Source organism: Chelon labrosus (genome assembly GCF_963514085.1).
Source record: "Chelon labrosus genome assembly, chromosome: 2".
NCBI classification, from domain to species: domain Eukaryota; kingdom Metazoa; phylum Chordata; class Actinopteri; order Mugiliformes; family Mugilidae; genus Chelon; species Chelon labrosus.
In genome coordinates, this window is record NC_140338.1 from 30,564,731 (window position 1) to 30,577,902 (window position 13,172).

Sequence of the window (13,172 nt, forward strand, 5' to 3'; positions counted from 1 at the left end):
TGTCAACATAAATGAGGACACTGCACAGCTTGAATATTGAACATACTGTGCATTTGTTTGCTTCATTTCATGGAGAGCAGTAGGCGATCAAATCAAGGTCAAATTAAGTAGATCTATCTGGATATGAAAAGTGAATTTGCTCAAACAAGGATGCCAGCACCACTGAAGGTCATTTTTTTCATGCAACATCTGGCCTGTTTACAAATTTAAAAGCCTGGGCTGCAGTGCATCCTCTCTTTTAGTTTTCATTAAAATATAAGATACAGAAGGCAAAGCTAGAGTTCTGCTATTACATCTCCATCAGTCGGGAGACAGTAACAGTGTTCAAGTGTCCCTACACCTCCACAAGGTTTAACAGTAAAATCTGGCCTCCCTGATCCACCCACGACTCTATCCGCTCTGAGCACTAATCGGACCTACACACACCTACAATGCACCCACTGTACGTATAAACTGCCCTGACTCCTACGGCAGCAGGCTCATTTGGACACTGAGGTGAACATCTGAAGTAAAGGGTAAAGAGGAGATAAAAGGGAAGTGAGAAGGCTTTAAATGATGCTTTTCTCTGGAACTGGGTGAGTCAACGAGGGAACAAAACGAAAATGTAATTATTACCACTGTCTCTCACACGCTCCCAAAGGAACTTCCTGCAGCAAGGGGTTCGTGCACATGTCCTTATGCATTCACACACACTGCTGAGAATAAGCACAATTGCACTCTCTGGACTGACTATTCATACTTGGGATGTTTGCAGAGAATCAATAAACAATAGAAATAATCAGGAGGGTGGCTTCCTCAGCACCAGCAGACAGAGAAGCTCTGTGTGCAGGAATAGTGGGTTATGTCTGTCCTTCAATGCAGAAACAGAACTTGTTTTGTCTTCCCAGCACCTCCCCGTCTTCATTTAACTTCAACTGACAAAACACACATTCTCACAGCTCACGTTTCTGGAAACTGTGCAAATATCTCTCGTTGTTTCTGGCTGCTTTGTATATATTTCATTTTGCTATAACCGCCACTGTTGGCAATAAGGCTGTTTGTCTGTCTCTGCTGGTCTGGTTGGAGTTCATATATGGATACATGTACGGGTTTAAAGAACAGCTGCTTCCCCAGGCATCCATGTCACTTTCTGTTGAACGTTTTGGCTGTGGACAGTTGGTGAACTGCAAAGCAAGAGCAATCTTTGCACTCAGTGTTTTGCATTCTCACGGGAAACCAAGCTCCCCCTCAACACTCAAAGACGCACGCTGCATGACTATTTGACACATATGTTTGTGTTTAAAATAAATGGGGGGAAAAAAGCAAATTTAGTCACCCAAATGAGGCAGGGCCTTCTGGGAAAAAATCTGCTTGTGCTTCTGACCGAATGTGCTTCAGTAGAACTAATTTGAAAATGGGAATTTGAGGAGAGACGGTGTGAATGCATAGAAAAGTCAGCCACTAACCACTTTGGCAAATACAAAGATGCCAACCACTTTCATGTGAACAAACAATTCCAGTTTCCTCTTAAACCTCATTTGAATCAGGGGAAGAAAGATAATCTTTACTTGAAGCCAACTAAAACAGCTATTGGTAAGTCAAGCAGCTGCTTTTCCAGACTCTAATAAACCTAACAATAATAAAAATAATAATACACTTTAAATATCTGGCACAGACCAATGAGAGCTTGGGATTTCAACAGCTTTTCAGAGAATGATTGCTGGCTAAATTGTATTATGCACAGCTTTAATAAGTTACTCATTACTTGTTTTACATCAAAAAATAAATACAATACTTACTAAATACTATAACTCCAAAGATTATTTTATATTCAGCATGGATAAACACAGAAAATAAGATACTGTGCAGCTGCTGTAGACCTGGTACATACATATACACAGTGAGTGCATACACATTTAAATTCAAGGAACATGCATGTGTTTGTGGAATGAGACTGAATGAAAATGATGTAAAGTTTACTTCACCGTTTAAACACAGTTCTTTTTGGACAGCTACATGCAAGGCATCAACAGCAGCTAATGTAATCTGCCACGCAATCTGGCTTGAGTGGGCTGCAGGCTGGTGAAGCAGCTATACACACCTACACCCACACACACACACACACACACACAAGAGAACGCATGCAAATGACAACACGCATGTTGAGTCCACATCAGAAACGGGCTACTATGTACCACAGAGGGAGGCACATAGTAGTGTGCACGTCTTCACACAAACCATAAACAATACTGCATGTGATAATGGTGGTTTCTCATCCCCGGTGCACGGTCGCCCACAAACACACATGCGCGTTCATGTGTACTTAAACGCAAGTGTGAAGTATGCATCCATTTTCACACATAGTGCATACACGGTATGTGTGAAAATGTGTGTAAACATACACCTTTGGTTATCATGACTTGTGCTGAAAGAAATGAAAGAAACATTGGAGCGGGAATGGTTCTGGAGGAGATGCAGCCAAAAATACCAGCAGGATTTTATTGTTAAATTTAGTTATTGAATTATGAGGCCAGATGGGACTGTACACTAAAAAGAGAGTCTGTCTTGCAGACTTCAGTAAGAATGTGGACGAAAATCCTGATCGTCAAAGTGTTTAGATGTTCTTTGTGTTTTATTCTCACTTGAATATGCGTGGTATCCGTGGTGATCCCAATGACAAATATTACTCTCGCACCCCCTACGTCTTTACTCTAGGCATTAATTGCCTGGAGTGTTCCAGCAGATAACTCTTGTATGTGAGATGCACACATTAAAAAATAAGACAACACCAAAGGAGTTTAACCTGCTGTGACTCTTTAAATATTTTAACACTTGACCAAAATGTTACGTTTTACGAATATGCTTAAGACTAGGATTTACATTATTTATAGCAAGTAAAACATCATGTTGTCTGTAAAATAAAACTAACCAAAACTGTTCACAAGTATGAAGAGCGAACATGTGTAAATTGAACATTTGTGTTAGCCATAATGACGTGGCACCATTACTCTGACCTCTCCTAGTGATAATTTGTTAAGTGAATAAGTCAGAGATTGGAGACTGAGCCCCGTTAGCCAGCCAGCATGATGACTATGTGCACCTGCTGTCAGCTCCCTGTCTTCATTTGTTCTAACACGTGCTAATGCATCGTCATTAGAGATGGGGGATTTACAGAATGCCTTGGAAAGAAAGAAAAGGGGCCCTTGCACTAAAATTCACTGTTGTAGTGCATTTTTCCCAGAATGTGATAAAACAATATGGTTAATTTAGCCAATATGCAAAGTGCACATTCCACTGTTTTCAATTTATTTGGTCAAGAGCTACAAATCAGTATTAACCATTACTCAATGGTTTTATTCAGCTTCAGCATACACTACGTGTTCTGCACAGAAAACTGCATAAAGTGTTAATCCCGACATCTTAACCAGTGGATCATTACTGCTTCCTGCAGTTTAAGCTGGTCAAACCTGTCACTATTTATAACAGAGTGGCGCCCAGTAATGCAGCGTCTTGCAGCCACGTTAGAGTTTCTTGAAAAATGCGCCCTCACAGTGGTATCAATAAAACAGTGTTAATTGTCGTGCCACTTTTTGCTGGTAACGCAAAACGTCCCAACAAATACATTTCACAGATTGTGCATGAAATTGAAATGGTCTCAGCTAAACCCCAGCAGCTGTCCAGCCATTATTTGCTCCGAGCGGATTATACAATGCTGTCCACGACAATTATGAGCTGTCAAGAAATGTGTGATTTAAAACATCCTCTTGTTGTAGGCATATTTTCTGATAGTAAATCATCCAAGTCGTGCAATAGGGTGAGAGGGCCAGAAAATATAAAGTAATTTAATGGATACGCAACAAGGCCGAAAACCTTTACAATTCTGACATTTCTTGTGCTGAGACATTTCATTATGTAGAGACTGACAAGAGAATAGATTGTGTCACAAAGACGTGATTCTTTATCATGTATAAAATTAAATGCAACATTCGTGACATTCACATATTTCAGATAGCCTCATTCATCTTTGGCTTTTGACGCAATTTTAACAAATACCTGCAAAAAGATTTCCTGATACTTTCTATGAAAAGTCGTCGGAGTATTACATCACCATCCACAACATCAAAGAAATGCTATTAATATATCCTATGGCATGCCTTAATGAGCCTGGTAGGTGTTTATTTGAAGCCAGAGGCACCAGTGATTGAAATGGTAGGACTAGCCGGTGATGCGATCACGTAGAATAGCCTTCTAATGAATAATACTGAAACGGATGATTGCGAAGCCATGACCCTGCTCACAAGAACAGCGCTCAGATCCCGTCTTTGTGTAACTCAGATGAGAGATAAATTAATAAATCAGGACTTCAATTTGCTTGCTTTGTAGAGACAAATCGGTTACATCAGAAATTCCAGCCAACACACTGCAAGTCGTGACTGTTTAAAAAGAGTAACAACGCGAGGCCCACGCAGCAGAACACACACCACTGCAGGAGTGCATATTTTGGGGATTCAGGATTGCCTTCCAAATGCACCGTACCTGTGAATTATTTTTACAGCATTATGTTTAAATAGGGGAAGCTCCATCGATCTGTGCAACCAAAGGGAGTTGGTTTAGCAACATACTGATAGCTGATGGTCCCAAGGCCAGCTATGCAATCAGAACTTAAGATTCACTGCACCACAAGCAGCGGAGTAAAGGCCGAGTAAACGGCGAGGAAGATTCAGTTCAGGGTATTGGTAGCAGGGATAAACAGTGAATGCCTGTGTGAAATTAGACAATCAGGGATTATCGACAAAAATGTTAAAGTGTTGAAATTGATTTGGCCTTCCAACTACAACAGAACGACAGCATCTGCAACCTAGTCCATCCTAGTCTATGCAGAATACCTGACGCACACACACACTCACACACACTGACACACACAAGACATGGACAGAATCCTCAATCAGTTCGGCCTTTTGCTCATTTGCATTTTGAGTCCGTTCAGTTTGGCGTGTTCTGAAAGAGAAGGAACCTCGTGAGGCCTACCTGTGATCTGCATCTTCTCCCCGGTGACCTCACACTTCAGGTAAATACGTCCCCTCCTTTCGGTGAAATCAGTTCCACACAGGCTGGGCACATTCATAACACACTGGTTATGAACATTCATATCACAGGCTGGCGGGACAAAGAGATGAAAGACATCAGGGAACAGGACCTTATGCATTATGCATTTGATCCAAATCAAACAAAACTGAACGAGGGGTTTCTTTGAATTGACTAACATATTGACACTGTTGTAAATGTCCTCATAAAGATGCAAAACACTGCTTCGATTTATTTGCTGACCATGTACGATCTATTTTTTTCTTCCTATTTCCAGATGTAACATAGTAATGAAACACCATCTCTCAAATTCACGCCACCTCTCACGATTTAATGTTCCGGCGCAGTAAGCTGCTTTACAGTGCCTCCGAGATTCGGCGTACCTATTTCTGCACCAGCCTCTGCTGACATATTTCAATCTCGTTTCATGTATCAAACATGTCTGGCACAATATTAAAGGATTGTTTTTTTTTTTCTGAAAGCCATGTGAGGGAGGAGATAACAAGGTTATGACCCAGATTCATCCCCGTGATGTCACTGCCTACATGTCATGTATGTCAGCCAGATGAGCCATGAATTAGGAACAGTTACCAATGGTTACATCATCATGTCACCGGGTCAGCAGGTGAAAAATAATAAAAAAATAAATAAATGGCTATGTGTTCACACACTCCACACTCGTTTTTTTTGTTTTGTTTTTTTTTGTACCTCAGTGGAAGTAAGCTGTGGCAGATTAGGGTTTAAAAATACTACAGTGGAATCACATCGTGGTGTGATCGGAGGTGCAATTGCTTTGGCAAAATAATTTGCTGCTCCACATCTCTATTTATGTACACCCTGGAGCAATCATTAGGCATAACTGGTGGTCTGTGGTGTGCGGCAGATAATGTATTTAGGAGCTCATTAAGGCGTTCAGACTTGAATCCACTAACATTAAAGGGAAGAAGAGGAAGGGAGGGATATTAATAAAGGCTCTGAAAAGCTTTGATAGCAGGTCTGTTGCGAAGGTTTAGGGAACAAAGCTGCAGACTTAAAACAGACAATGTGGGATTTTAATGAGGTAAAGTCAAAGAGGAGGGGAATAAATCGGCCCATGATATTCGGTAAACGAAAACAGCGGGCTTTTTATTAAGCAACTAGTGCTGATAAAGTGGCTAAAATAGAACATAATCAGCGTAGAGCCACTTACATCATGATTTTCCTATGCATTGTTCACCTGCATAATAGAACAGTACAGGATTAACTGTCCTCCTGTGCTCTTCAAGCATTAACCCCAGCCTCGTGTGATTAACAGTCTCAACAGACACTTATGCAGCTGCTTACTCTGTACAATATCTCTAAGAGTGGCATTTTAAAATCCCTTTCCTAACAAGTGAGAAGTGTGAAGAGATTGAATTTAATTACTCACAGTCACATTTCATGCCCTGGTGGATCAGGCCATAGAGCAGAGAGCCACAGTGATCGCAAAAGGTTGGGCTCCCATAGGTGTGGATCTTAAACTTATGCTTCGTTCTGGGGTCCTACAGGGATCAAAAGAGAAAACAAAACCATAAACAAAAAGTCAAGCATTACTGGCTGTAGGTTGTACTTAAACAGTGGGTACAGAGGGTGTCAGATTCATCACAATGTATTGATTCAAAGCAAGAAAAGACAACGGCAATGACAGTGTAAGTGATTAAACACTGAAACGCTGCCCGAGGAAGAAAGTAATAATTTTGAATTATCTATCCTGAAAGGTGACTTCACTCGATAGCAGCAGCATCCTTTATCATCTGACAGTCACACATGTTACTGGAGGAAAGATCTTGGGGGATGGAGTCAACCGGCCACATCACCTGCATCACCCGGGAGACAGTTCATTACCGATTCCCAACTGACTGCAATCACGACTTATTTTCTGGGACAACTTGAAGTGGCAGCCAATCAGTCTGTAATGGGATTTTATTAAACTCTTGTTTTAGGGTTGTTTTTCCATCTTTCTTGACCGTATCACCGAGTGAGAACTGAGCTGTTTGTAATAGACTGGCTGATAATAAATTTAAGAGTACCAAAGGCAGCAGTTCATTTTACACTCGTGATCTACGTGACTTATTTATAAAACTCATTTAAGCACCGACAATATATCTTGGAAGTATAACACACTTGAAGACTCGCCCAAATAATGAGAACTGTGGGGAAATAACACACCATTAATATTCTGAGTTACTACACCCCCACGTGAAAAAGAAAACTGCTGCTTGATTTCCATTAGACTGCATTAAATGTTTGGAGAGGACCTGTAGTACATGTGAACATCTTACGTACTGTTGTCCTTGCAGTCGCTCAGTAAATGCTCTGTGTCCATGTGTGTAAAGCTTTACATTCATCATTAGCCTCCCATTAACACTGTTCAATGCTCCAGGCTCTACGTAAATATTATATTAGTCGGCGTGGAAAAACATTAAGGTTTAATGGATGGAGTAAGCCTAAGCAGTCAAGGGGTTGTTGGCTGCATGAAGTCCAGTCACATATTTGTAAAGATAATACAGTCTTTGCTGGCTGTTGCCATGTTGGATTATTCCCTTACATACAAAGTTCCCTCCATTAGTATAAAGCAACATTATCTCCCAGAGACCTAGAGTCGTTCTGATACAGAAAGCAGTACCGGAAATCCCTCAGATACTGCCTAAATATCATGAATTCTTCTTGGTCGTTACTGTTACATTACTGAGCATCCAATAAGACTTGATTACTGCTAGTGTAACATGACCAGTGCAAACAAAATGTGAGAATTTTGGCAGTGTCTGACTTTTGAGTATCCCACTAATATAACTGCTGCGTGTAGATTGTGCAAGTCCAGGCCTGTGGGTTCATTGTTGAGCCATGACACAGTTGGCCACGTTGCAAATACGCCCTAGAAATTGCCTTCCACAAACTGTACTATAATGATGGTTATGTAGCCCGTGTATGAATGGATACATCTTGTGCCACTCCAATTGCCCCTCTGGAATGAATACATGTTTTTAAACTCAACTGAATGGAAATACGACACGGTGATGGAACACGTTTTGTTTAGGCTAAAAGATGTGCAGGTCAGAAGACGTCACCAGACTAATATTATATCAACACTGCTATCTGCAAAGTTCAGATATCAGAATTGGTATCAAGAAAGAAAAAATAATTGCTGGATCATCTCTAAAGCACTCAAAAACACTACCTGAACACGCAAAAACACTACCTTGTGCAATATTCTGCTGTCTGAGCAATATTTATGTGTCTTTGTTAGTAGTAGTATCATGTGTGTTGTTTTTCTACTCTGTTACATATTGTTGTTTTTATTTTTTCTTATCTTATAGTTTCTACTTTTTTTATATAGCTACAGCACTTTTAAATCACACTGAATATGAAGCACTGCTACCTCAATTTCGTTGTACTTTGTATGATGACAAAAATGTGATTCTGATTCTGATTCTAAAAGGATCTTTTACCATTTGGTATTTGCATAACTCACATAAATACTACCCCAAGATCAACTATTTATGTTAAGGCTTTCAATTTTCATTTCATTTTCATTTTAGATGGCTCTTAGTGAATGGATGGATGATTGTTGATGATGCAGGTAAAATTTCAGACCCTTTGTCATCTAAACATACGGTCGATACGCATGTGTATGTTCTCTTCTCTCTACCCGACTGGCCTTAGGCAGATGGGTCCCTCCATATGAGCTGGGTTCTACTCAAGGTTTCTTCCTGTTAAAAGGGTGTTTTTCCTTGCCACCGTCGCCTTCAGGCCGTGTTTCAGACCAGATGTTGTAAAGCGTCTTGAGATAATTTGTATTGTTATTGACACTATATCAATAAAATTGAACTGAATTGAATTAACTGAGCCAGAATCCATTATAGATTTGGATCATTTGGATACTCAAATGAAGGATTATTTAGAAAAAAAAAAAAAAAGACAATTATTGTGATTCTGATGTCCTGTGGTATCTGGCAACAGAATGTTGTTAGTGGGGGCCTCTGGGTCCTATGGGTTGAGGGGAGGGGCCTCTGTGGATCATCCCACAGATACTTGATCAGTTTGGGATCTAGTGAATTTGGAGGCCAGGTCAACACCTTGTGCTGTTCTTCATGTTTTTTTAGTTGTTCCTAAACTGTTTTTGTGTGTTTGTCTGTGTCAGGCTGCATCCTGCTGGGGATGGCTGCTGCCATCAAGGAGTGTCATTGCTATGGGGTGGGGGTGCCTGGTCTGGTCTAGGTGGGTGCTACATGTCTACGAAACATCCACATGAATGCCAGGTCCAAAAGCTTCCCAGCAGAACTTGTACTGTCACAAGATGACAAACGTAATCCTACTGATGATCTTTATATCTCTTCATATCTTATTTGTGCACTAGCATTGTAAGACAGAACTACCGAAACAACCGATCCACTGGGCTTTGTTTGCATTTGTCATTCCTGAACACAGGTCCAGTATTTGCATGTGCATGTTCCTTTTCACCCAAATACCGATTTTTATCAGATCCTGATAGCCACTCACTGAGCCAGAATCCATTATGGATTTGGATAATTTGGATACTCAAATTAGGTCTTGGTTAGAAATAAAAAGAAATATTTTTATACAGTCAAAACAGGCAGATCTGTGTAAAGATAAAACACAGCTGCCAGAGGTGAAATATTCAACTCAGCTGACAGAAAATGCTTCAGAGATAAATCCAGTAACCGTGGTGAGAGTATATGTAGTGTACATGGTGCTGCTGTGAACTGAGCAATGGTCTGGCTATAGCGGGATTGATACACACCACCCGAAACTTGTAAAATTCTCTTATTGAGAATTTCAGTAGACAATTCAGAGTTCATTTCACTTGACATTCTGTCTGTCTGTGTTGAACATTTACCATACAATTAAACACAGTTTCAACCTAAACAAATTACGCGTATAAATTCTAGCCAAAGTAAATATCGGTATGTGTTAAATAAAGCCTGAGGTTTTTGGTGTGATCAGTTGAACAAGCAGAACCAGTTACCTCTCAGTTTAAATCTTTTGTGTGCTGAGCAGTAGATGAAAAGAGCCCGGTGCAAACATACATTCATTATGAAGTGTAGGGTCTCTGTCACATGCATTTCACACACTCGACCTGTGGCTTGCATTCCCTGGAAACACTCCCATTACAGAGAAACTTGTTCTGACTGAGAAAAATGCATTAGTGCTGAGAATATCTCCATATTTTGAAAAATGCTGTGTCAAATGTGAAATGAATGGAAAGAGATTGACCCGGAAGAAATAAATCATCAGTAAAGGGGACAGCATGTCATATATCTCAGGGAGAGCTGACAGTATCACACACTGAGGCGCCACAGTGATCAATGTCATTTCAGACACTGGCCTCTGGACCTGCACGTAAAAGCTTTATAACCGGGCAACTGTAGGTTATATATATCATACACATTTATAATGGCAGCTATTATGATCACAACTGTTTTGTAAAGTTATTCACATGCAGCACGTATTGTCCAATTAGCAGTCACCACTACACTCAGTACAGGTCAGCAGTCTGTGTCGGCTCAGGGCACACAAGGAGCAGAGACAGGTCGACAGACAGAGAGAGGAGAGGCTGTTCTCACATCCATCTATTACTCACATCCACCCACACACAGCTGATACTGAAGGATTATCCTCCTGCTCCCCCTCCCCTTTGCTTTGTTCTCTCATCTACAGCATGAATGAGTGGTGGCAACTACGAGAAACCTTCAGCTGCCAATGAATCACATATTTTTATTACCTGTCCCGTTGGGTTTTGATGGGTAAAACATGTTGCAGAAAACATATATAAGAAAAAAGAAATAAAAGACGATGATTACAGGTTACCAGCCCTTGAGGCCTCAGGGGCACATGTGTGCCTTTTGAAATCAAAAAGGTCAACCTCGGCTAAAAGTCATTAAATAGGCTAAACTGTTGTATACATACAAGAGTGTGAGGATGTCAACAATTACTTCCTGACTGAAACAGTGTTTTTAGTTTGAATTACTACTGTGAAACAACAAAAGTCATCACATGTCTCCAGAGCCTGCAGCCATGCTAGAAGATCTAACTGAACTTAACTGAACTAACTAATTGAACAGCATGCTAACAGGCATATTTACTTTCTAATATGTCCTAAACAGCAAAATAGAGATGAATCTGTCAATAGATTGGAGAGTATTTGGTCATGCACCAAAGTATCAGATAAACTAGATGATGACACCAGTTCAAAAGCTAGCTCAAAAGCTACCTCAAAAGCTGCGTGTGTGTCTGTGTCAGGCTGCATCCTGCTGGGGATGTCTGCTGCCATCAAGGAGTGTCATTTATTGTCATTATGGGGTGGGGGTGCGTGGTCTGGTCCACATGAAAGCCAGGTCAAAACATTTCCCAGCAGAACACTGAACTGTCACAAGATGGTCAATGTCATTTACTTCTCCTCTCAGTGGTTTTAATGTTGTGGCTGATCGGTGTATATCTAATGTTGGACCAGTTGTAGCTCAACGTGTAGTCCAATACGCGTTGTTGTCGACATCCAGCATGGCAGGTGTATACTGTCTGCTATGACTGATTGGCAAGGCTCCATTTAAAGATTCACTAAGACAAGTTGTAATGTGCAGAACGTAAAACCTGCAAATGAGTGTACCTGACCATACTTCACTGGGCACACTAGGTTGTCCATTAACACATCCTTTCTGTGAGCTGCAGGATGGGAGGGTTTACCCCTGTGGTTTCCATCCCCTATTACAGTCTAATTGGGTCTTAATGGGAAATTCAAGACAGACTGGACGGCGCTGCATTGCCAGAACAGCAAGGAAAGCAGAGTGTAACACTGAGAGCAATGATGAACTCAATCACTAGGCTCATTACAAGAATGACTTCATGGCAAAATAAAGCCAGAGGGTGTTACACGTTTACTGGATGATGTAATACGGAGGATGCCCTTTGGTAATCAGAGGCCCAGTGTGACATATTACCAGATATTACATGCACAAATAGTAATTTTGCACAAATATAGGAGAAATGTATTCATATTATTGAATGAATTAGCTAGGGTCTCATTTGCAGTCCACAGAACCCATTTTAGCAAACAAATAAGTGGTGTGTTTGTATAGTTTGTGATGGCATGGGTGCATCAGTAGAGAATCCTGGTGTACTGTACAAAACATTTTGAGCTTCTCAGAAAAACAATTGGGGCACAATGCGGGAAATGTGGAATCAGACACTGCTTAGATGGTTTTCAGGTAATGTCACCTATGGGACTACTGCAAACACATAAGACTCATTCTTTGTTGTACTGGCATGCATAATAGATCCTATTTTATCTTATAACCTCAAATATGACAAAGATAGAGACAACACAGACGTTCAACAGATGGAACAGAATTCCTCAAACAGCAAATGAACACTTAACTTAATGTAATTACCCTGTGTGTTATTTTAAAATTACTTTTAGGTCTTATTATCAGTATAACCCCACACTAACAATATTTCAGCATTTGCCCTGTAGCAATCCCAGGAAGATCAAAAGACTCAAAGCAACCAAGAGATGATGAAAAAAGAAGCACAGGGGGTCAGGACAGTGATGTTGGCTAATTAGCCAGGCTCTCCAATCCATCTTAATTAGCAAGCGGGATGCCAACCGGCTCCTGTTAATGAACAGCTTGGCAGGGTGAAGCTGAGAAGGGGCTTCCTGGCAGGCAGTGGAGAGGAGGGCAGAGGTGGATGATGTTAAAGACTATGGTCTCCATCTTGCTTACACACTGAGTCACATTAAAAAAATAAAAACTTACTGAAAGAATATCCTGTATGTGATTTTCAGTGTAAAATGTTAATACATAACATCCGTATACGACTCTTTGTCTAACCAGTGAAAACACTCTCAGATATCGAGCTTAATACTCTAGATGTATGGTATATTTTAGGTTCCAACCAGAAGGTGTTTTGAAGTTGCAGACACAGTGGCGGACTTGTGTTCTTTTCTGAAACTAACCTCCAATCTGTGCAAGTGATGCTATCAGCATGGGCGACTGATGCAGCTGAGCATCAATGAACCAAACATCTCGCCTCTTCACAAATTGTCTCTGGTTCTTTCCCCATTTTATCCTGAT

The 13,172-nt window shown here is 40.7% G+C and overlaps 1 protein-coding gene across 1 annotated transcript in view; it reads right to left on the reverse strand.

Annotated features, from left to right (window-relative positions):
• The window catches only part of prkcaa (protein kinase C, alpha, a), a 135,573-nt gene that overhangs the window by 60,103 nt on the left and 62,298 nt on the right, over positions 1-13,172 (reverse strand). Inside the window, exons 4-5 of the mRNA XM_084570894.1 lie at positions 6,473-6,584; positions 5,008-5,136 (exon numbers count right to left, since the gene is read on the reverse strand). Of these exons, the coding sequence (XP_084427020.1) occupies positions 5,008-5,136; positions 6,473-6,584 (241 nt within the window). The remainder of the gene's footprint in view (positions 1-5,007; positions 5,137-6,472; positions 6,585-13,172) is intronic.